Genomic DNA, 26,542 nt, shown 5'->3' on the forward strand with positions numbered 1-26,542 from the left:
GAATCACGTTGCATTGTCTAAAATTTAATGTGCTTCGAACGCACCCTTAAGAGGCTTACCTAGGCTCTGTCAAGCAGTTATTTATTGCGTACCGATAGCCTCTGAGTAATTTATTAGTGTAAGCCTTTGTAATGGGGAGACCAGATCGCTTCTCGTTGTGTTTGAGTGATAAATGTTAGGTTTTTAAATCTGTACAGACCTCTTTCTCATTATTGTTCGCGTTTAGTTTATTAGCTCAGCTGTCGTACTAGGCGAGTAAAGGATAGGCTTGTATACTAAGGATTCCTCTTTAAGGCGATGTGCTAGTAACCTGTCAGTATTTGAATTTTAATTATATCATGGAGCCAAGCCACGGAGCGTGGCCTTTCAGTCTTTTGATGACTGTTGGCACTGTCTACCCCGCAAGGGATATACACGTGATTATATGTAATGTTTATTAGCTGTTTGATTTAAAGTTATGGTAAAAATAGTGTGTAATATTGCTTCCAAGTTTCTGTTCCCGTATCGATTGTAAAATTCAATCATCGAAAAGGCTAACTTAAAATTTTTCTTTTACTCTTTTCTTTTCGCGACTTTTGGCTCTGTTTACTCGTAAGGGATAAAGACGTGATTATATGTATCCCTTTAGGGGGTTCTAGTAAGTCAGTTTTGAATAGTAATCAAAATTTGATCTAATGAAAAATAAGAGACATCTAGGGAATAAATTCAAATTAGACGCATAAATATTTAGAAATAAGATGTTTATTTTACAATATTATACATACCGCTTACCCGACATACTTCGCTTAAGCATGAATAGCAGGCTCGGCAATTGGGTTTGCAATGACCACAGGCTGAGGGATGACTGCGGGGCCTACCACCACTGGCTCAGGGTCTGCAGGTGCTTCAACTACCAACACGGGTTCAACAACTTGATCAACAACATTAACTGGGTCAACAGCTTGTTCTACTACGTTCACTGCGTCAGCACCTTCAGATATGACGGTTTCGGGAGCCACAGGTGCTGGGTTTCCGAGGAAATCACTGGCTTGGTTGTAGATGTTGAAGATAAGGGTGATAAGGGAAGTGCTGACTGGAGTCTCAGAGATGACGGGCTCAAAGCTGCCGATGACTGCTGGTCCAACAGCTATGGGAGAGGGTCCATCGACAACGGCGACGGGGTCGACAGGTCCGACGATGGCGGGCCCAACGGCGATAGGGCTAGGTCCGTCTACAACGGCGACGGGGTCAATAGGTGTGTCCACGACCGCTACGGGGGCTACAGCTGGGGTGTCGACGATAGCGGGGCCAACGGCGATGGGGGAAGGCTCAGCTACGATGACGGGGCTGACTGCAACAGGGGACTCCACAATGGCGGGGCCAACGGCGATGGGGGAAGGCTCAGCTACGATGACGGGGCTGACTGCAACAGGGGACTCCACAATGGCGGGGCCAACGGCGATGGGGGAAGGCTCAGCTACGATGACGGGGCTGACTGCAACAGGGGACTCCACAATGGCGGGGCCAACGGCGATGGGGGAAGGCTCAGCTACGATGACGGGGCTGACTGCAACAGGGGACTCCACAATGGCGGGGCCAACAGCGATGGGAGAAGGCTCAGCTACGATAACGGGGCTGACGGCGACAGGTGTCTCGACGATAGCGGGGCCAACGGCGATGGGGGAAGGCTCAGCTACGATGACGGGGCTGACGGCGACAGGTGTCTCGACGATAGCGGGACCAACGGCGATAGGGGAAGGCTCAGCTACGATGACGGGGCCGACGGCGACAGGTGTCTCGACGATAGCGGGTCCAACGGCGATGGGGGAAGGCTCAGCTACGATGACGGGGCCGACGGCGACAGGTGTCTCGACGATAGCGGGTCCAACGGCGATGGGGGAAGGCTCAGCTACGATGACGGGGCTGACGGCGACAGGTGTCTCGACGATAGCGGGGCCAACGGCGATGGGGGAAGGCTCAGCTACGATAACGGGGCTTACAGCGACAGGTGACTCCACGATAGCGGGGCCAACGGCGATGGGGGAAGGCTCAGCCACAATAACGGGGCTGACGGCGACAGGTGACTCCACGATAGCGGGGCCAACGGCGATGGGGGATGGCTCAGCTACGATGACGGGGCTGACGGCGACAGGTGTCTCGACGATAGCGGGGCCAACGGCGATGGGAGAAGGCTCAGCTACGATAACGGGGCTGACAGCAACAGGTGACTCCACGATAGCGGGGCCAACGGCGATGGGGGAAGGCTCAGCAACGATGACGGGGCTGACTGCAGCAGGGGACTCCACAATGGCGGGGCCAACAGCGATGGGAGAAGGCTCAGCTACGATAACGGGGCTGACGGCAACAGGTGACTCCACGATAGCGGGGCCAACGGCAATGGGAGCGGGGCTCTCAACGATAGCGGGGCCAACGGCGATGGGAGAAGGCTCGGCTACGATGACGGGGCTGACGGCGACAGGTGTCTCGACGATAGCGGGGCCTACAGCGATGGGAGAAGGCTCAGCCACGATAACGGGGCTGACGGCAACAGGTGATTCGACAATAGCGGGGCCGACGGCGATGGGAGCGGGGCTCTCGACGATAGCGGGGCCGACAGCGATGGGAGAAGGCTCAGCCACGATAACGGGGCTGACTGCAACAGGTGATTCGACGATAGCGGGGCCAACGGCGATGGGGGAAGGCTCAGCAACGATGACGGGGCTGACTGCAGCAGGGGACTCCACAATGGCGGGGCCAACAGCGATGGGAGAAGGCTCAGCCACGATAACGGGGCTTACAGCGACAGGTGATTCGACGATAGCAGGGCCAACGGCGATGGGAGCGGGGCTCTCGACGATAGCGGGGCCAACGGCGATGGGAGCGGGGCTCTCGACGATAGCGGGGCCGACAGCGATGGGAGCGGGGCTCTCGACGATAGCGGGGCCAACGGCAATAGGGGAAGGCTCAGCTACAATAACGGGGCTTACAGCGACAGGTGACTCCACAATAGCGGGGCCAACAGCGATGGGAGCGGGGCTCTCGACGATAGCGGGGCCGACAGCGATGGGAGCGGGGCTCTCGACGATAGCGGGGCCAACGGCAATAGGGGAAGGCTCAGCTACAATAACGGGGCTTACAGCGACAGGTGACTCCACAATAGCGGGGCCAACAGCGATGGGAGCGGGGCTCTCGACGATAGCGGGGCCGACAGCGATGGGAGCGGGGCTCTCGACGATAGCGGGGCCGACAGCGATGGGAGCGGGGCTCTCGACGATAGCGGGGCCAACGGCAATAGGGGAAGGCTCAGCTACAATAACGGGGCTTACAGCGACAGGTGACTCCACAATAGCGGGGCCAACAGCGATGGGAGCGGGGCTCTCGACGATAGCGGGGCCGACAGCGATGGGAGCGGGGCTCTCGACGATAGCGGGGCCGACAGCGATGGGAGCGGGGCTCTCTACGATAGCGGGGCCGACAGCGATGGGAGCGGGGCTCTCGACGATAGCGGGGCCGACAGCGATGGGAGCGGGGCTCTCGACGATAGCGGGGCCAACGGCAATAGGGGAAGGCTCAGCTACAATAACGGGGCTGACAGCGACAGGTGACTCCACGATAGCGGGGCCAACGGCGATGGGCGCCGAGTCCACTATAGCGGGGCCAACGGCGATTGGTGACTCGAAGAGGTGACTGGCGATGAGGACGCGGTTGGTGGGCCCGGCCAGGGCCACGGCGACTAAGACAGCGGTTATGAGCAGGGATTTCATTTTGCTGGAAGAAAATGGAGGAAATATTTAGTTGATAGAAGATAAGTATTAATCTTCTTCCTCCTGGCTTTAGTCCCGGTTGCACCCTCAACACTCTGCAGGGGTATGCCTTTGACCATATAGGATCCAGGAGGATTAGGAGAGTTAAATTTTTTTTGGCTCTGTCTACCCCGCTAAGGTTTGTACCCGTATAGACATGATTGTATGCATAAATAAAATATAAATAAATAAATATATACGGGACAAATTACACAGATTGAGTTAGCCTCGAAGTAAGTTCGAAACTTGTGTTACGAGATACTAACTCAACGATACTATATTTTATAATAAATACTTATATAGATAAACATCCAAGACCCAGGACAATCAGAAAAAGTTCTTTTCTCATCATGCCCTGGCCGGGATTCGAACCCGGGACCTCCGGTGTCACAGACAAGCGTACTACCGCAGAGCCACAAAGGCCGTCAATTAATTAATCATCATAAATTAATTAATTAAAAATACATACCTCTGTTTGTTTGATGTTCAACAAACTATGTTTTTCGATGATTTTGTTTACCTTTTTATATGAATTTTATCTTTGTTCCTGTCTGTAATTAGTATGTTTAGATAACGCTTTATTGCTGTTAATACCAGTAGTAGATAGCATTGTTAATCTTAATTTAAACCCGATTTTACGATAATATACAAACCTAATGTTGATTAATACCTAATATGGAATCCATTCTTGTGAAATGAAGAGAATAATCTATCATTAAGCATTCATAAATCATCAAACCTGAACGTGGCCTATTGGTCTTTTCGAGACTGTTGGCTCTGTCTACCCCGCAAGGCATATAGACGTGATTTTATTTATATGTGTAAGACTTTGCAATTTGTACATTGCCGAAATGCCTGGCATAAAACAAAATTATGAATAATGTAGTAATGTATGTAATTAGTCCATAAATGGCCCGTTATTTCCTAAGGCAGCTCTTATAGTGTGGAAAAACATTGTGAGGAAACCTGGACATGCACATTTAGGCACATGTTACTATCATCCAATACGAGTTAGGTTCCCCTGTAAAAGTCGCATAGGTCAGATGAGAGTCGCTTCGTATAAAAACCTGACTTCTCCAATCCAGGAATCTCGGTCTCTCACCTTTCTGGAGACGAGCCTAGATTCCTGGACTAACGCCAGGAGAAAGTCCCGCGGAAACTAATATTAATGAATATGGAGATTAAGGTACAAAGACCCTTTAAAAAATTCCATATTAACCTTAAAATTATCAATAATTTACAAGAGAAGATAAATAACGTAAGTCAAAAATTTATTGTAGTATAATAAATTTCTTAATGAAAGATTAATAATATTATAATCGCTTATATAAATCTTGGAGTATTTAATTTATTGTCATTGTGATAAATTATCAATTTGTGATAGAATACAAAATACTGAGATCACAGAAATATCCCACCGTATATTTAAAAAGCATTGGAATATAATTTAAGTATCATTAATCAAGTTTAATTTTATTGAACAAGATATGGGTTTAATTGAATAAATATTGCCACTAATTTTGATAACACAGATAAAGTATTAATACATATATTGAAGAATAAGCTTTTTATGTAAGTAAATACTTATGATGTTAAAATTAATTTACGCACTATTAAAATGTTAGTGTTACTGTTTATTTGAAAAAAATAACAATTTAAAAATTACATACATACACACATACATATAGTCACGTCTATACCTTTGGGGTTAGACAGAACCAACAACTTTGGAAAGAACAAAAAGCCACGTTCAGCTGTATGGCCTTATGATGGAATTGATATTCAAATAGTGACAGGTTGCTTGCCAATCGCCTACAAGAGAATTTTAAAATAAATAAATAATTTATGTATTAATAATGATTTAATATTAGTTAATTCTTTCTGTATTTTTTATTTTTTTTATTTCATTGTAATGTATTATTGATCAATACAAACACATCTGTGAGTTACTTTAATTTGTGATTATACTATGCGAATCAAAACAATATTCGTTAATTATCACGATTCTTGCAATGTATGCAGTACTCTTGTCTCGTGTAAATTGGAGAAGGTTTTAGATAGAGCCTTTATCAAGATTCATCTTAAATTGTAAGTAGTACACACAAAATCTCTCAGTGGAAATTCATCTTCAGATGCGATATTTAGTGGATAAATTGTCACCTAAGTCCATCTCTTTCTCGGAGGGGTAGGCAGAGGCGTACTTCTTCCGCTTCATACAAACATAAATACATAAAATCACGCCATTTTTCCGGAGATGTATGCAGAGACTACATCTTTCCACTTGCCACGATCTCTGCATACTTCCTTCGCTTCATCCACATTCATAACTCTCTTCATGCACGGCAGTCAAGGGGAATGCTTATAATATAAACTTTAAATTTTTTATACTCGTATCATATCGTAGAATATAATATCGTAAAATATTGGAGACGTTCTGGCAAAAGGTCGGGACAAGAGCACCCGCTTTAATTAAGGGTGTTATGAAAGTGGATAAAGCGAAAGAAGTATGCAGGGAATGGTGGCAAGTGGAAATATACTTTTTCTACCTACCCCTCCGGGAAAGAGGCTTTCTTTATGTATGTAGAATATGGGCACGCAACCTGCCACTATTCAGTTTCAATTTGATTTCCAGCTAAATATGGGTTTAACGTTTTGGAACTATAGCTCTGTCTACCTCGTAAGGGATACAGATATTATATGTGTTCCTTTAGCATACATACATATAGTTACCTCTATATCCCTTGTGGGGTAGACAGAGCCAACACTTTTGAAAAGACCAATAGTTCATTTTCATCTGTTTGGCTTAATGATAGAATTGAGATTCAAATAGTGACAGGTCGCTAGCCCATCGTTTTAAGCATGACCTCCTGCTAATCCATAAAAGAATAGATGTTAAATTTTCTCAATAACAGTATGAATCTAAATAACGGAAACAATATTATTATACACATAACTAAACCTTTTCAAGACGTATGGTATTATATCATTCCCACGTGCTTACCACCTACAAATTACTTTCTTTGCGAGCACGAAACTTTTCAATTTCCATCAAAGAAAAATGTGCTAAGAACCGAGTAATATACTTGCGGGTAATCGCTAGTCCGGGAGCTTGAACAAATGCCGCTTCTTAAATAAATATTAAATTAAAAAAAAATATTAATAACATTTTGATGTTTTTTATGTTAATACTAGAGTACACTGTTTCCATTGGTGTAAAATGAAAATTAACTTAAATTTTATTTCGAACTAGCTGTTGCCCGCGACTTCGTCCGCGTAAATTTCGAATTAAATCTTGATCATACAGTCAGATACAGACAGACACAAAAAATATAAAATAAAATCTCTATCCGTTTCAGTCAAAATATTAAGTGTACAGACAAAATATTTTTACCGTTTTATTATATGTATAGATAAAAGATCAGAACGTACTCTCTTAGAGAGTACCAACATGGCAAATTGAAACAAAAAAAAACAATATTAAATCAAAATATTTATGTATATTTTAAAGATAACCTATTCTTGCTTGCTTTTTCTAAGTAATATCCCTGAAATTTCGCACACATACAGGAATTGCTCAAATGGACTTAGTTTAATTTCATTTCCAAACAAAAAATAAAGAATCGTTCACACAGGATATGCGTTAAACAACTACTATATATGCAGGTAGATCTGCGTACAATGATAAACAAGTAAGTTAGTAAGTAAATGATAAACTAGTAAGTAAGTAAGTAAATGCTTTATTGTTCACAGGAGTACATTACAAATACAAAACAGTAGTACTGTACAAATGCGGGCTTATCCCTTAGTAGGATCTTTTGGATCTTTTCCAGCCAACCTGACAATAAGAGGATCGCATACAAAATTGAGGCAAGGGTGAACAGAACAACAGTTTATATACGAGATTCAGTTTATCTAAAAATCTTCATACTGGCTCTCAGTCTACAAAGGCGGGTTATTCATAAGAAAAACAAAAGTCGAGTTTTGTTGAATGGCGTAACTTGGAGCGGTTATGGGCGCGGCTTATAGCACAACATCAATCAGAAACCTCTGTTATGTTTCTGCACTCCTGGTACTCAGTTGATTATTTTAGTTCGACTGAGAAATTTTCTTACTTATACTCATACACACACATATGTATAATCGCGCCTATATCGTCATGTCTATACCCCATTACGGGGTAGACAGTGCCAACAGTCTCGCAAAAGACTGAAAGGCCACATTCAAGTTGTACGGCTTAATGGTGGTATTAAGATTCAAATACATAACACATATAATCACGTCTTTATCCGTTGCGGGGTAGACAGAGCCTGAGAGTTGGATCTGAGATTTAAATAAAAAGTAACAAAAACAAACTTTTATCATATCAATTGAGATTACATTTAAAGCACTGTTTGTTTATTTATCGCAATCTCACTATTTTTATCGTTCCAAAAAACGTAAAGTATCACACAGTATTTATTTATCGTTTTGCAAACACGTAAAGCATTTATCTGATCGTGCGTGACGCGGAATATGTGGCTTGGTTAAGTTATTTCAGTTGAATATTGGGGTATTAAATGACAGCTCAATGATAATTTAACCGTATCCTATAGGCTTGAGGCTATGATCCAATTATACATACATAAAAACATTGCTCTTCTCCGGAGGGGTAGGCAGAGACTACATCTATCCACTTGACCCGTTCCTTGCATACTTCTGTCGCTTCATCCACATTCAAAAGTCTTTTCATATATGCTCTTCGAGTTTGGGTACTCTTGACCTGACCTGGAACGGGCTCGATTTGATTAAGGTACATTCGTCGTTGAAAATTCTCTCTTTGAATTACTCACTCCGGACAATCGTTTACTGATTCATTTATAAAGAGTTCAAATGTTACATTTAGAACCAACGGTTTCAGGTCCGGAAGGACACGCTTAGATGAGAATTAAAATTTAGACAGTAACAGTTTGCTTTTTTGAGGTAAGACCATAGAAATCAAAGTAGACTTTATATGTATTACTAGCTTTTGCCCGCGGCTTCGCCCGCGCAAATGTATTTTAGATTATAAGGATACGACATAAAACACCCATTTTTTAATCCCGTATCGTGCGGGACTGTTTTAAGTTTATATTTGATTTCTATGTTTGAACGCGGGTCTTAAACTATATACATACCAAATTACATCAAAATCGGTTCAGCGGGTCAGGCATGAAAGCGGAACGATGACCATTTGAGTATTATGGGGGTCGATTTTTGAAAAAAAAAAACGCAGCCTATGTTTGAACGCGGGTCTTAAATTATATACATACCAAATTTCATTAAAATCGGTTCAGCGGTTCAGGCGTAAAAGCGGAACGATGACCATTTGAGTATTTTGGGGGTCGATTTTTGAAAAAAAAAACGCAGGCTATGTTTGAACGCGGGTCTTAAATTATATACATACCAAATTTTATTAAAATCGGTTCATCGGTTCAGGCGTGAAAGCGGAAAGATGATTTTCATACAAACTTTCACCCCCCCATTTGACTACTTTGGGGGTTGATTTTTGAAAAAAAAATTACCTATATTTGAACGCGTGTCTTAAACTATATACATACCAAATTTCATCAAAATCGGTTCAGCGGGTCAGGCGTGAAAGCGGAACGATGATTTTCATACAAACTTTCACCCTCCCATTTGACCATTTTGGGGGTCGAATTTTGAAAAAAAACGTAACCTATGTTTGAACGCGGGTGTTAAACTATATACATACCAAATTTCAACAAAATCGGTTCAGCGGTTCAGGCGTGAAAGCGGAACGATGATTTTCATACAAACTTTCACCCCCCCATTTGACTATTCTGGGGGTCGATTTTTGAAAAAATAAGTAGCCTATGTTTGAACGCGGGTCTTAAACTATATACATACCAAATTTCATCAAAATCGGTTCAGCGGTTCAGGCGTGAAAGCGGAAAGATGATTTTCATACAAACTTTCACCCCCCCATTTGACTATTTTGGGGGTCGATTTTTGAAAAAAAAAATTGCCTATGTTTGAACGCGGGTCTTAAACTATATACATACCAAATTTCATCAAAATCGGTTCAGTGGTTCGGCCGTGAAAGAGGAACAGACAGACAGACAGACAGACAGACAAACTATATACATACCAAATTACATCAAAATCGGTTCAGCGGTTCAGGCGTGAAAGCGGAACGATGATTTTCATACAAACTTTCAACCCATTTGATTATTTTGGGGGTCGATTTTTTAAAAAAACGTAGCCTATGTTTGAACGCGGGTCTTAAACTATATACATACCAAATTTTATTAAAATCGGTTCAGCGGTTCAGGCGTGAAAGTGGAAAGATGATTTTTATACAAACTTTCACCCCCCCATTTGATTACTTTGGGGGTCGATTTTTGAAAAAAAAATTACCTATATTTGAACGCGTGTCTTAAACTACATACATACCAAATTTCATCAAAATCGGTTCAGCGGGTCAGGATGAAATTGGAACGACGATTTTCATACAAACTTTCACCCTCCCATTTGACCATTTTGGGGGTCGAATTTTGAAAAAAAACGTAACCTATGTTTGAACGCGGGTGTTAAACTATATACATACCAAATTTCAACAAAATCGGTTCAGCGGTTCAGGCGTGAAAGCGGAACGATGATTTTCATACAAACTTTCACCCCCCAATTTGACTATTCTGGGGGTCGATTTTTGAAAAAATAAGTAGCCTATGTTTGAACGCGGGTCTTAAATTATATACATACCAAATTTCATCAAAATCGGTTCAGCGGTTCAGGCGTGAAAGCGGAAAGATGATTTTCATACAAACTTTCACCCCCCCATTTGACTATTTTGGGGGTCGATTTTTGAAAAAAAAAATTGCCTATGTTTGAACGCGGGTCTTAAACTATATACATACCAAATTTCATCAAAATCGGTTCAGTGGTTCGGCCGTGAAAGAGGAACAGACAGACAGACAGACAGACAGACAAACTATATACATACCAAATTACATCAAAATCGGTTCAGCGGTTCAGGCGTGAAAGCAGAAAGATGATTTTCATACAAACTTTCACCCCCATTTGATTACTTTGGGGGTCGATTTTTGAAAAAAAAAATTACCTATATTTGAACGCGTGTCTTAAACTATATACATACCAAATTTCATCAAAATCGGTTCAGTGGTTCGGCCGTGAAAGAGGAACAGACAGACAGACAGACAGACAGACAAACTATATACATACCAAATTTTATTAAAATCGGTTCAGCGGTTCAGGCGTGAAAGCGGAAAGATGATTTTCATACAAACTTTCACCCCCCATTTGATTACTTTGGGGGTCGATTTTTGAAAAAAAAATTACCTATATTTGAACGCGTGTCTTAAACTATATACATACCAAATTTCATCAAAATCGGTTCAGCGGGTCAGGCGTGAAATTGGAACGACGATTTTCATACAAACTTTCACCCTCCCATTTGACCATTTCGGGGGTCGAAGTTTGAAAAAAACGTAACCTATGTTTGAACGCGGGTGTTAAACTATATACTTACCAAATTTCAACAAAATCGGTTCAGCGGTTCAGGCGTGAAAGCGGAACGATGATTTTCATACAAACTTTCACCCCCTCATTTGACTATTCTGGGGGTCGATTTTTGCAAAAATAAGTAGCCTATGTTTGAACGCGGGTCTTAAATTATATACATACCAAATTTCATCAAAATCGGTTCAGCGGGTCAGGCGTGAAAGCGGAACGATGATTTTCATACAAACTTTCAACCCCCCATTTGACTATTTTGGGGGTCGTTTTTTGAAAAAAAAAATAGCCTATGTTTGAACGCGGGTCTTAAACTATATACATACCAAATTTCATCAAAATCGGTTCAGTGGTTCGGCCGTGAAAGAGGAACAGACAGACAGACAGATAGACAGACAGACAGACGTTCGCATTTATAATATTAGTACGGATTCTTATTTTAAAGCGAAAGACATTTTGAAGCTGCCATTACTTATCTCTGAAATTTTAACATTGTTTAATCAGACACTCACCAAAATACTTCTTTCGGGGTAGACAGCCGATAGATAAAATACTTAAAGGCAACACTTGGCTGGATGGATAGCTGAATGATGGAATAATATTTAATTATTTTTAGAAACAGGTGTAACTGCTAAGTAAATATAAATACATACATACATATGGTCACGTCTTTATCCTTTTGTGGGTAGACAGAGCCAAAAGTCTTGAAAAGACTGAATGGCCACGTTCAGCTATTTGGATTAACGATAGAATTGAGATTCAACTAGTGACATGTTGCTAGCCCATCGCCTAAAAAAGAATACCAAGTTTTTAAGCCTATCCCTATATAAATATATATAAATATAAATCTTACATTTATATTGTCTTTTATTGAAGCAAGCAAAAACGGACACGAAAGCTAGTGTTCAGTAATAATGAAACGTGTTTCGCGTGTACAAAGTATCTCATAATTTATTAGCTGGCCACATCTGCAGTTTCTCAAGTTAATCCCAACTTTTTTAATACTTCTATGCACATTAATTACTTAATAGAAGAGTCTGTACGACAAATTGTAGCTAAGTGTTGGAGTAGTTTTACTAAAATTAGCGAGTTATGTGCACATATATTAATTTTGTTGTATGAATTCAAAATAATCAACAATTTTGGAAGTTTAGACTTCCTTCAGTTTTTTTTTTTTCAATTTTCCATCAAAACATTTTGATCTTTTAAATAGATACACATTTTAAAAAATATTACCAAAAAAATAATCAATAATTAATAAATAATTTGTAGCATTAGATGTATTTTGCTAAAACGAGAGAGTTATATAAGAAGTTTAAGAGAGGAAAAAAGAAGGAAAATAAAGTAACCGCTGCATGTAACACTCTGGCAATATGGGCACAGCTGGTACAAAACTGTTGAACGGGGAACTTCTGGAAGTCCCCTATTCGGCGCAATAGTCACGGACGAAGTAGTACAGGAGCTAGTATTTTTTTTATTTTTTTTTATTTTAGTTTTTGTTTTGTTTTTGTTTGTTCTTGTTCTAAGTTTGTATTATTACACCTTACGAGATAGTATTTTTTTGTTTATTTGGAGTTACTGTTTTATTTATGTTTCGTTTTTGTTTGCTCTTGTTCTTTGTTTGTATTATAACCCATTGCAGCAATTATTTGATTATGAAGATAAAATACAAATAAAAACAATAGTGCTGTGTGGTTCCCGGCACTAATAGTAAAAGAATTGGAGCACTCCATCTTTTCATGGATGTCGTTAAAGGCGATTAAAGGATAGGCTTATAAACTTGGGATTCTTGTTTTAGATTATGTGCTAGCAACTAGCACTATTTGAATCTCAATTCTGTCATCAAGCCGAACAGCATCAAGTCTTTTCAAGACTGTTAGCTCTGTCTTCCCTACAAGGGATATGAACGTGATTATATGTATGTATATTTGTATATAACTCAATAACGAAATTAATATTGATTTAAGATGTGATGTTTCTGAATTTTTGTGGTATTTTAATAAGAATATTTTCGCTTTAATTTTTTTTTACAAAATTTGAACAATCCACCTAGCTCCCAGACTCTATCCGCCTTGGCGAATGTCGGCTAATTTTGTAAAGCGTCGTTGTGGCGTCTCACTGCCGCCTGCGAGGAACGTGTGAATCTCAGGGGAATACGCTTTTTAATATACAAACCTTGGCTTGAATTTTAACTGTTCATTTCAGATTTCGTATCCTGACTGAGCAGTTTGGACCTGCGAGGAATATGTTGGAATAATAAGTAGAGTAGTAGCGTATATATAACTGCTCTTACTCCATAATGGAACTAACCAACCTCATAAAATGAATAGCCTGGTCTGAATATATATCGCGTGCGTGTTTTAAGGCAAAAAAGATTAGAGTATTGAACATCACTTAAAAGTCGTACACACAGAGAGAAGAAATAATGTATAATTTCGATTCCTGTGATCCTTTTAAATTGACGCACTAAATGATTAGACAGACTATAATTTAGCAATGTGACAAATTCATTTAATGTTACAGGTGTCACCTTTTACTGACGTAGTTTGATAAAGAGATCACCTAAACTTAAACTCCCAGGAGTAAATAGATACTCGTATAAAGCTTCGTTTGTAATTTCCCACAGAGACAAAACCTCGGGCAAACGCTAATAATGCAAAAGTTGTTATAAACACAAGTGAATGTGTCCTACATTTGAGAAAACAACGCTCTAAGCGGTCGGCACAATAAATCAGATAGATATTTCCCATTTCTTGTAGGTGAAGCAAAAAATTTGAAAGCATTACCTAATATTGAAAGATCATCAGAAAAATATGTGATCATTATGCTATTGGTGATAAACCTGATGAAATGAAGGCAAAATAAGAAAGTAGCGCAAGGCAATGGCGAATGGTTATAGAGGTAAAAACAAGATAAGGTGAAAAAAATTAAGTGGGTATGTATTTCTTTATATTATGTCATTCAGAGATTGAGAAACATGAACCATTTTCAACACGAAAAAGGAGATGAAAAAAAAGGAATGAATGACAAGTCTAATTTTAAAAACTATAGTAGAAGGAAGAAATAATGGAGAGAGAGGAAGACCAAGAATAAAATATTTTGCTCAAAGCAAAAAGTAAACGTTATAACATACCAACAATATAAAAAAACAATACGGAGAAAAGACATCAATGGAGGACGCTCAATTTAACTCCACCGATAAAACAAGCTCTGAAATTTAAGGAGAAGATTTATTTCTTCTTTTTTTAATGACTTTACAGAGGTGACGTCATAGACCGTCATAGACAAAACCTCTTTGGTTTTTTTTATGATGGGTTATAGTATAATGAGATGCATATATCCTAACTATTATATATATATATATAATATAATATAATATATATATATATATATTTATATATTAATATTATAAATGCGAAAGTAAGTTTGTTTGTTTGTTTGTTTGTTTTCTTTTCACGCGATATCTACACAACCAATCTTCTTGAAATTTCGCATATATATAGTTCAGAGTATAGAGAAGGACATAGGGTACCTTTCATTCCGAAAACAACTATCGTTCCCGTGGGATTAGTGAAAAACCTGTGCACTCTTACGTAGATGGCGCTAATTACGTAGATGGCGCTAAATGCGCGGAGTGAATTTAGAATCAATCTTCTTGAAATTTTGCATATATATAGTTCAGAGTATGGAGAAGGACATATTATGCCTTTCGTGCTGGAAAAACCTATCGTTCCCGTGGGATTTGTGAAAATCTGTGCTCTCTTACATAGATGGCGCTAAATGCGCGGAGTGAATTATGAATCGATGGAGATACAAGATGGCAGAATGATAGATTATGACTTGGAGACGTCTGCTAAGAAAGGAATTTTAAAAATTGTTTCACAATGGTGAAATTCGTTGCAAGTCAACCATTTATCGAGTAAGGCTATAGGCTATAAAACATCACGCTGCAACTATAAGGAGCGAAGAAATAATGGAAAATGTGAAAAAAAAACGGGGATAATTATTCATCCTTGAGGGCTTTCGTTGCGTGCGCTGCGAAAACGGTTCAAGATACCAAAAATATATGTAAGAAAGAATTATTCCTCTTGAAATAATCTAAAAAAATGTCTGCGACAGTATATGTCCATCTTTTAAGATAACTCACTAGAACCGTTTTTATGGTAATCAAATTTGGTCGAAATTAATGCATTATTTGTTAAGAAAGAAGAAAGAGGCGTGATTTTATGTATGTATTTGTTAAGAGTTGTATCAACGTAGTAATAATATTAATCTTTATCCAAATAAATGTGTTGTTGATTAAGAGTACTTAATTGTGAACAAAATTGTCTTTGACATCACTTAATTTCAATGAACATCTTAGAAGATATAACAATATAAAAATAACACAAAATTCACCCGCACCGCATGATGTGCAAAACATGACGCTGCAAGGAAGACAGGTGTGGCTTGCGAGGTACCTACCACGCCGCGCGGCTCAGATATTTTATATTTTACGTTACAGTTATTCTACTGAATGCCGCGAGGACTATAATTCCTGTGGGATTTGCGAAAGACCCATGGTCTTTTGTAGGTGGCGATAAAATTGCGCGGGCTAAACGGCTTTTTCTCAATAGGTGGCGCTTTTTTAAAATATGGGTTTCAGGAATTCTCATAATTTTTAATTACGCGAAATTACGGCAAAAGCATGTAGAACAGACAATATATAGGTATGAGTTCCAGTCTTGGTCACTGACTACGCGAATTAGTTACAGCGGGATTTTCACGTGATGCTACAACCATGAATGTAGTTTTAAAAAGGTTCTTCGCAAGGAGGAATACTGTTTCTGCCTTTCCCTATTGGATAATTGGTATATTTGGTATTTATGTGGATATCAGTGTATTATGATCAGCGTTATTTTTACCATGCGTTATGTTACCCATCTATTTATTTAACTATCTGAGATACCAATAAAAAATAATGACCTTATAAGCATAGGGAAATTTAAATTGCTTATGTATTTAACAACAACAGATGTGGAAAAGATTTGATTGGGTGTTTTATAATTTTGGATAAAAAAAACAGTACGTCAAAAATAAGTTTGTACAAAAATACATTTATGATAACACTTTGTACAGCATACAATGGAGAATAACCACGACAGACTCTTCCACGCGTACGAAGTCGCGGGCAACAGCTAGTTTAGTAATAAACATCTTAAGTGTGAGTTCATACATTTAAAATTTTCTACTACCGTACACATTTATATTTTTTTATTATTAAATTTATGTCAATTAATCTGAACAATGTATTCTCTCGTCCACATTTCTATTCTAAGTTTAGAAAGTTGTAATGTTGAAGTTGTTAAAAAAAAAATACTGCAGTGCAGTTTGTTACCGCTTCTTCTGCACTGACGCTTGGGAAGCGGCAGTAAACTTAGTTTTGAGTAATTTATTTGCCGTCAACCAATGTTGTGAAACCAAAAGATATGACAATTATTAGGTGATACGAAGTATTCTATAATAATGAATAAAATTTAAACTAAATCATAGCAATAGTAACACAAACACACGTGGAAAAAAACTTTACTACACCATCGTGGTACCTACCTTCTACATCGTAAGAAATCAATCGTTTAGAGGCGCCCGATTGAAATTCGAGAAGGATATCGAGCAGAATTATTGAGTACTATTATAGTGAGTAGGTTTCAATTAGTAACGAAGCACGTTAAGGGGAAGCTGTTACTGTCAAGTGTCTCTCAATTATTCGGATTTGTACCTTTATTTAGATCGTTCTACCTGTCAGACGGTATTTGTGGTGCAGCGGTAGTGCGTTTGTCTGTAACTGTGTGGTTCGAATCCCGGCCAGGGCATGATGAGAAAAAAAACTTTTAATACTTAGCTTGAGTCTTGGATGTTTATCTACTCGTTTATAAGTATTTATTATAAAATAAAGTATCGTTGAGTTAGTATCTCTTAACACAAGTTTCGAACTTACTTCGAGGCTAACTTAAGGTGTGATATATTATGTACCTATATATTTATTATTTAGTTGAAGTAATACAGAAAAATAAGGTTTACTATTTTTCCGGCAGAAACTTTTGTGTTCGTTAATACATAAATCCTAATGTGATCATGCGTGGTTACCTAACATGGGGTAGGCAGTGTCTATGGATTTTTCTCGCTACGATCATTGTAGATGAAACGAATAGTAATTAATTAGATAGCAATGCACAGAGAAAAGTACTTTATTGGAATTTATTCCAGCAAGTAAAACTTGCACCGTTAAAAAAAAAAATCACAGCTGTAAAATAAAAATGAAAACCAATTAAAACTGACGAATTTGAACGAATTTTCACCACAGCAAACGAAATAAACTAGACGTATTTTTTTGCACAAATCTATTAAGTGTATTTCGATATTCCTCCGTGTATTTCGATATTGCGTTAGATATTCGATATATTATATAAGATTATATTAGATATTATACTCCGTGTATTTCGATATTGCGTCAGTTATTCCCCTTAAGGAGCCACTATTGAGTTCTAAATTCAAATATTTGATCTTGCAGCACAGAAATGTGGTTTGGCAGTGAAACCTAGTTTGCCAGTGGATGTATGACTGAGCGATCCTTGTCGGATACCTAGAGAGAAAACCTTAATCATTTATGCTATATCGGGATGATGTGAAATACCGTGATCATTTATGCTATCCCAATTAATAAACTTTATAATTATTAATATTTATTATTTTTATCTCAATTCTATCATTAAGCCAAACAACTGAACGTGGCCTATCAGTCTTTTCAAGACTGTTGGTTCTGTCTACCCCGCAAGGTATGAGAATTTATGGCAAGGAGATGAAGAGGTCCTATTTATTCTAAAGCGCTGGGAACCACAAGGCAGAATGTTAATCAAACCCTCTGCTCTTACACAATTAGTCGCTGTATATTTAGATAGATAGATAATTCATCAATTCTATTTTCTACACACAATTTACTTAACTGTTTATATTTTTGCGGCCTGAATGGTTTGCTCCAGGTAAATCACTGCAATATTCCACTTACTAAGAAGTTGGAAAGTCCGCGAGGTAATTGCCGTGACAATATGAAGAACCGTGTGGTTCCCGGCACCAATACAAAAAAGAATAGGACCACTCCATCTCTTTCCCGTGGATGTCGTAAAAGGCGACTAAGGGATAGGCTTACAAACTTGGGATTCTTTTTTAGGCGACGGGCTGGCAACCTATCACTATTTGTAGTATCTCAATTCTATCATTAAGCCAAATAGCTGAACGTGGCCTTTCGGTCTTTTCAAGCCTGTTGGCTCTGTCTACCCCGCTAGAGATAGGTATAGACGTGACCATATGTATGTATGTATGCATATGAAGAAGAAAAAGCGACTTAAATAATACAGTTTCAGGCATATTCTTATTGATAAAGATAAGTTTATTCTTACTGTTACACACATAATTAATGCATTTAACGAATAATCAAATAACAAGCGTAATAGGTTTTTAGTTGACACGGGCGCAACTGTTACCATAATTTACTTGTGCATTGAGAGAGACAAGTTTCAATCAGCCGTTTGGGATTGCACTAAATTTTCCAATACACACACATAATCGTCCCTCGTCCGTTTACACACACACACACACAAACTTTGCTAAATCAACACACGTGGGTGGCATCGCTTGTTTATTTGTGACAACCCTGTTGATGAGATAGGGCTGTAAACAGAAGACACAGTTTGTATTGGATAGTGTGATAGTTATTTTTGGACGGCAATGTTTATTGTTGCCGAAATTTTTCGATTTTTCTTAGTGCCATGTGGTTCCCAGTACTAATAATTGCCGTGTAGTTCCCGGCACCAATAAAAAAAAGAATAGGACCACTCCATCTTGTTCCCATGGATGTCATAAAAGGCGACTAAGGGATAGGCTTATAAACTTGGGATTCTTCTTTTAGGCGATGGGTTAGCAATCTGTCACTATTTGAATCTCAATTATATCACTAAGCCAAACAGCTGAACGTCGCCTATCATTTTTTTCAAGACTGTTGGCTCTGTCTACCCCACAAGGGATATAGACGTGACCATTTGTATGTATGCATGTATTAAAAAAAAGAATCCACAAACTACAACCACATCGTTAACATGACATTCGGCGTTCTGTTAAAATCCTTGCTCAAATCACTATTTTATTGAATAGCTTGTCGTTTTTAACATACAAATAGGTATTTACGTACGTAGAACATATTTGCCAAATGTCAACCCTGACTGCGCTCTGTGACCACAGGGCTGCCACACTCATTCCTCGCTTTTTGACAAGCGTTTTCGGCGTACATATTTTTTTTTATTTCTATTCACGTGACGCCCCGTACAATGGAATCGTCCGAGCGGTTTAGTTTTAGACGTTTTGCTGTACCAGAAACGGTGACTAAGTATTGTTTGCAAAGTGGATTTTGTATCGGGTGAGCGAGGGGTTCATTGGTGAATAGAGTACATGTAGTAAAACGTGTCGTGTGGTTCCCGGAACCAATGGAATAAAGAATAGGATCAATCCATCTATTTTTTCAATTTAATTGAACAAAATACAATTATGAATTTCAAAATTCGGGGACTTAATGCTAGAAGTATTATCTACCAGTCAACCATTTAACTTTATAAACGTTTTATTAAGTTAAAAGAAAAAGAAAATAAAAGTAAATGGTAGCAAATCTTCATATATATATTCAACACATTAGTCGACATAAACCTGCCCGCCGTTCCATATTATTTTGTAATTGCGATGCCCAACAGGGTTCATATTGTACCTATTTATAAGCAGAATTGTAATTTAACTGATGTACTTTATGATATGCAATAAAGAATTTGAAATTGAAATTGAAATAAATTAACATACATACATACATATGTAACGTCTAGCGGGGTAGACAGAGCCACCAGTCTTGAAAAGACTGATAGGCCACGCTCAGCTGTTTGGCTTTGTGATAGAATTGAGATTCAAATAGTGACAGGTTGCTAGCCCACCGCCTAAAAGAGGAATCCCAAGTTTATAAGCCTATCCCGTAGTTGCCTTTTACGACATCCGTGGGAAAGAGATGGTGTGGTCCTATTCTTTTTTGTAATGGTGCCGGGAACCACACTTACAATGAAAAATCATAATGTCAAGAAGAAAATAGAATCTTTACAGTTTTCATTGTATGTTTATTTACAGTTACTTTCAACCACAGTTGCATATTATTACCAACTATTTTATTTATTTTGAGCAACACAAAACAGGTTTTACAATTTCTTGGAAAAATCTCATTTGCTAGAAAACCACAACATTACAAAGCTTATTCAATAAAAACATAAATTTATTTCACTAAAAACATTCTGCATTTTACAAAGCTGATACAAACATACATACTTATAATTACGTCTGTATCTATTGCGGGGTAGATAGAGTCAACAGTCTAGGCAATACTGATAAGCCACGTTCAGCTGTTTGGCTTACTGATAGAATTGATATTCATATAAAGCATGCTAGCTCTTCTATCCCTTTTATCTTTCTCATGGATGTCGTGAAAGGCGACTGGGAGAAAGGCTTATTAACTTGGGATTCTTCTTGTAGGCACGGGCTAGCAACCTGTCACTAGTTGAATCTCAATTTCATAGCTCAGGCTACGCTGAGCTTAAGTCTTTTCGAGACTGTTTGCTCTCTCTACCCCGCACGGGATATAGACGCGATGAAATACATACATAACTTAATCACTAATGATGAACTTCACGAAAAAAAGAAGAGTATTTTCACTTACAAGATAACATACATACATGGACAGGTTGCTAGCCCATCGCCTAAAAGAAGAATCCCAAGTTTATAAGCCTATCCCTTAGTAGCCTTTTACGACATCCATGGGAAAGAGATGGAGTGGTCCTATTCTTTTTTGTAGGTGCCGGGACCCACACGGCACTTTAAACACAAGTTACAAGATAACCTTTCAAATAAAAAAAAAAAACTTAAAGTGCCGTGTTGAATTAATCGATCGTTTTATGAGACTGGACGTCTTCCATTTTTGTTTTTATTCCCAGCGAACAAAGACCTCCATTAGACGTTCACTGAACGATCTTGTCCACAACCTTAAGGGTTTAGGTTGAAAAATAATCTTGCTTAAATTATTCCTTTTTTGTTAGAAAGTACCTTGCAACCTGTTACTCGTTAAGAGAAATATGTTTTGTGTGTGTAACTATGTAAGTAGTCTTTGTGTATTTAACTTGGGATTCGTCTTTTAGGCGTCAGGCTAGCAACATGTTACTATTTGAATCTCAATTCTATCATTAAGCTAAACGGCTTAATGATAGAATTGAGATTCAAATAGCTGCACGTGGTCTTTCAGTCTTTTCAAGGCTGTTGGCTCTGTCCTACCCCGCAAGGAATATAGACGTGATTATATAGAAAATAATAAAATAGATACAGTCGTGGGAATTATAAACATATGCATAGACTAGACTAAAATAAAACCGTGGGGCACGTCAATTGTCTACAATCGTTGATTAAAATGTTTGTTTTGTAATGTTACACTAAAATTAGGCAGTTGTTCAACCGACAACGATGGACGTGTGATAAGTAGGGCTAGAATGTGGAAACAAGTTAGCAAGCTCGATTAAGCGAGTTTTAGGGTTTCATAATGTTGAGCGAGTAGTACTTTTATCATAAGTTTTGTCGATTAAAGACAAACTACGAGCAGTGAAACGATTCCTCGCTAGCCAGCAAAATAGTAAGTAATTTGCGCACCGTCTGCGGGCCAACTGCCTAACGACGAATTAAACGATTCTTCTATCGCACATTAAGTCTATAATTTGTAGACAATTGACGTGCCCCACGGTTTTATTTTAGTCTAGTCTATGCATATGTTTATAATTCCCACGACTGTATCTATTTTATTATTTTTTGGTTTTTAGTACATTTATATTAAACATTGCAATGTATGTTTAACATAAAACCGTTTAACTTAAAAAGTTTTTTTACCTATTTTTATTTTCTAGTTTTTAGTTTTTATTTCGCATTCTGTTTAATTCACATTTTATCCCACTGCTTAGATTTTAATTTTGAATAGTAAATTGTATTCTACTTGTTGAGACCTTTCATTTGATACCCATGTTGATGGGATTGATAAAACCTAAGTTATCCGCCATTTTGTAGAGGCCGCCATCTTGGATTTCAATTTTTTATAGTATATTGTATTCTGCTTGTTGAGCCCTTTCATTTGATACCCATATTGATGGGATTAATGAAACCTAAATTATCCGCCATTTTGTAACGGCGGCCATCTTGAATTTATAATGATAATGAATAAACATAATTATATTGTCACCAAAATCCAAAGTGTATACAAAATTTCAGATTAATCGGTTGACAGGAAGAGGGTGAAATTTGAATTACTAAATTTGACCCAAGAATAAAACAAACGGGGTGAGCTAAATAAAACCGTTTAAAAATGCTACATACATACGTATGTAGCATTTTTTATGTCTAAACGGATTATTTTTATTTAGTAGAATTTAGGATTATAATATTACTAGAGGCAGCCCGCGACTTCGTCCGCATGGAACCAAAGGAAAAAGCCTATATGTTATTCTGGGTCTTCAGCTATCTACATACCAAATTTCATAGTAATCGGTTCAGTAGTTTTTACGTGAAAGAGTAACAAACATCCATACTGAAATACTTACAAATTTTCGCATTTATAATATTACTAGAGGCCGCCCGCGACTTCGTCCGCATGGAAACCCTATCAATCCCGCGGGAACTCTGGGATAAAAAGTAGCCTATGTGTTATTCTGGGTCTTCAGCTACCTACATACCAAATTTCATGGTAATCCGTTCAGTAGTTTTTGCGTGAAAGAGTAACAAACATCCATACATCCATACAAACTTTCGCCTTTATAATAGTAGTAGGATTAGGATTTTACTTATAGTGGAGTATTCAAAATATATGTACATAAGCCGTAGCAATACTTATGTTTTCAATGTACGAAAAGATTCTATTCTAATGTCACATTTAAGATTCAAACAACGAAACCTCATTTACACTTCGTGGAATTTTCCCTTCCCACCGAGACGAGATTTTTCCAGTGTTACCGCTTTTAATGAGTTTGTTTTATAGATTTTAATTTAAAAACATACATATAATCACGTCTATATCCCTTGCGGGGTAGACAGAGCCAACAGTCTCGAAAAGACTGATAGGCCACGTTCAGCTATTTGGAATATGATGGAATTGAGATTCAAATAGTGACAGGTTGCTAGCCCATCGCCTAAAAGAAGAATCCCAAGTTTATAAGCTTATCCTTTAGTCGCCTTTTACGACATCCATGTGAACGAGATGGAGTGGTCCCACCCTTTTTTTTTATTGGTGCCGGGAACCACACGGCATTATTAATTAATACAATTATAATTTTATAATTTTAAAATATTGATTATACCGTATAATGGAGCGGTGTAGGTCGAATCGGTTATGTGCCCGGTTAAAACCCGTGTTGCGCATTAAGGCACAGGTTCAAATCCTACCGCGGCCAATGACTATTTTCAAAGTTATGTAAGTACATTAGTTTGAATACTAACCGATGCTCTTACAGTGACGGAAAAGATCTTGAGGAAACCTGCACATTCAGGCAACTGGGTGTGTAACCATGATAGATCCAATACGGGTTAGGTTCCCCTGCAATGTTTGCGTAGGTCAGATGGGAGTAGTTTCGTGTAAAACCTGACTCACCCAATCCAGGATCCATGGTCAAGAGCTCACCCCGGGGTACCTCTCCAGAGTGGTGAGGATGCAATCGGAACTTTAGGCAGGAGGAAGATAACGTAAAACATGGAATTTTAATTGGGTACGAAATGAAAGTTACCTACCATAGAAAAACTGGCTTATTATATTATTTTATACAAAAATAGTTGACTGGCTTAAACTATTTGAATAGTCAACAATGGTTGACTGAAAGAGATTCCTAAATGGGATAAGTCAGCCTATGTATATTTTGTCTTACAAATTAACTGTATTCTTGTGTTTTTTCGTATGTAAAATAAAAATATTACAAACAAACAAACAAAAAGTTCGCTTGGCAAAAAGTAATATAAAACTCAGGCCTTAGGCTTAGGTTAGGCTTGAGATTCAAATAGTGACAAGTTGCTAACACATCGCCTTAAAGAGGAATCCCAAGTTTATAAACCCATCCCTTAGTCGCCTTTTACAACATCCATTGGGAAGACGTGGAATGGTCCTATTCTTTTTCATATTCGTGCCGGGAACCACACCAATAAATTTAGAAATCCTAGTTATATTCTGAGTCTCACAAACAATTTAAACTATTTTCAACGACGGTATCCAGCTACCATTTGTCTAAATGATATTTATTGGCACAATAAAATATTTGTCTGAGTTATAAAGCACGAAGCGTAAAGCCAAAATATATGGCCGCCCCATAGAGTAACCATAGATTTGATTATCTAGAAGAGCGAACGAAAGCTGATTCTTAATAATAATAATATTTGTGGCGAAATCTATACGCCACAAGTCACAAAAATAAAAAATATAATCACGCGACGCTATCAGTCATAAACAGCGAAAAACCGAAATCGCGCAAGCAAAGATTTCACGGATTGGAGCTATATATACAACCTCCGACACAACATCGTCGGAGCCGCGGTTCCCCAGGCATAACACTTAGCCTGGCGGAAGATCTTCCCTTTGGTGGCGGTCGAGCCGAATCATCGCTCCCACCATCTTTATTTGATTCTTGTAAGTGCGGCTCTATTTTTATTCTTCTTCCTCCTGGCTTTAGTCCCGGTTGCATCCTCATCACTCTGGAGAGGCGCCCGGGGTTAGCCTTAGGCCATAGATTCTTGTTGTACTAAAAAATCTAACTTTACAAATTGTCACAACACTACTCGGTTAGTTGTTCAATATACTTATGTAGGTACCTACATCACTACACCCGATACACGTTCTGTTGTAAAATATATCGGAATATCTATAAATAAAACTGCGCATATTTTCAGTGTAAATATATGTCTAAGTGTACACTAAGAAATCCCGACGATAATAGAAGTTGTGGAAAAAAAAACTTATATTAATTAATTAATTAATAATACAAAAATACTATTCTAAATTACAGACTAAAAATATTATTATTTAAATTTCAACCCCTAAGAAGTTATGAATAAAATTAATGATTTCAATACGAATATTATGTCATAATTCTCTGCAGAGAGCGACATAGAGTAACTCCTGATGTCAGCCCTCGTCACCCCCTCTTTGGAGCGGAGACCAGGGTCTGCCTGTACGAGTAACTACGAACTGATTGACGCAGTCAGATAAGTACACGAAGAGTTCTCTATAAGTAAATAACGCAAAGATACTGTAACACGAGCAGCGAACTAAGTACACGAAGAGTTCTCTATAAGTGAATAACGCAGAGATTCTTATATAGACCGCAATATCCTGTAGATAGTTTTACAATTTGAATCGTATTATTGTTTTATTACTTGCTCGACAGCCAGTAGCCATGAATTATGTTACGTGTACTATTCTATTATGCTCTGAAAAGCTCATGTTTGGTCCAAGTTATGGACTTAAGCATAGGTATAATAATAAGTGATTAGTTAACTTAATTTTTCATCATTGACATTATAAGTATAAATTAAAAAACCTAATTTTAAACAAAGGATAGAAAATAATTTTCAATAAAACGTGGTATAAGTGTTAATAAAATAATGTAATTAATTAAATAATAAAAAGTTTTCTTTTTTAAATACAAATGCAATCGAAAGGGTGCTACATAGATCCTGATAAAACTGGTTTTGAAACTTTCTGGTCGCCCATAAAGCAATGGGTATCTTTTGGATAGGTATGTAACATCTTCATCTTCATCGTCACTTACCATTAGGTGAGATGGGAGACAAATGCCTAATATTGGATTAAATTTATAATAAATTAATTTAGGGGATGGGCTGGCAACCTGTCACTATTTGAATCTCGATTCAATCTTAAAGCCAAATAGCTGAACGTCGCCAATCAGTCTTTTTAAGACTGTTAGCTCTATCTACCCCACAAGGGATATAGATATGACCATATGTATGTATATGTATATGTTTGTATGTGGTATAGGTAAGTTCAGGTACTGTAACGATTTTCAGCTGAATTTATGACGATGTACACCCTCAATGATATTAAAAAAAAACTACGAAATGTCTTATAAGTATAAATTAAATAACAAAGAGTATATCAC

General features: G+C 38.2%; 1 protein-coding gene and 1 long non-coding RNA gene across 12 annotated transcripts; one reads left to right on the forward strand and one right to left on the reverse strand.

Annotated features, from left to right (window-relative positions):
- Positions 1-723: 723 nt before the first annotated feature.
- On the reverse strand, positions 724-4,382 carry LOC106141094 (calphotin-like). Of its 11 annotated transcripts, XM_060951564.1 has the most exons (5): positions 4,252-4,382; positions 3,643-3,747; positions 2,642-2,889; positions 2,276-2,347; positions 724-2,131 (listed from the first exon to the last, which is right to left on the reverse strand). In XM_060951564.1, the coding sequence occupies exons 2-5, from the start codon at positions 3,741-3,743 to the stop codon at positions 786-788; spliced, it is 1,767 nt and encodes a 588-aa protein (XP_060807547.1). In that variant the 5' UTR covers positions 3,744-3,747; positions 4,252-4,382; the 3' UTR covers positions 724-785. The 11 variants fall into 11 exon arrangements, with proteins under 11 accessions (XP_060807547.1, XP_060807540.1, XP_060807528.1 ...); XM_060951557.1 differs by having other exon boundaries at positions 724-2,347; positions 2,786-2,889; XM_060951545.1 differs by having other exon boundaries at positions 724-2,530; positions 2,786-2,889.
- A 1,325-nt stretch (positions 4,383-5,707) lies between these two features.
- On the forward strand, positions 5,708-18,015 carry LOC132902616 (uncharacterized). The gene is made up of 2 exons (XR_009657188.1): positions 5,708-5,870; positions 13,500-18,015. It is a non-coding gene; the product is annotated as an uncharacterized LOC132902616 (long non-coding RNA).
- The last annotated feature ends 8,527 nt before the right edge of the window (positions 18,016-26,542 follow it).

The sequence above is a fragment of the Amyelois transitella genome, chromosome 3 (assembly GCF_032362555.1).
Source record: "Amyelois transitella isolate CPQ chromosome 3, ilAmyTran1.1, whole genome shotgun sequence".
Classification (NCBI taxonomy): domain Eukaryota; kingdom Metazoa; phylum Arthropoda; class Insecta; order Lepidoptera; family Pyralidae; genus Amyelois; species Amyelois transitella.

Bases quoted from the DNA above. Each gene is read 5' to 3' on its own strand.
- LOC106141094 (XM_060951500.1), bottom strand. From the start codon at position 3,743: ATGAAATCCCTGCTCATAACCGCTGTCTTAGTCGCCGTGGCCCTGGCC. The intron at 2,890-3,642 runs CGTTGGCCCCGC...CGCTCCCATCGC, and splicing joins CTCTTCGAGTCACCAATCGC to TGTCGGCCCCGCTATCGTCG.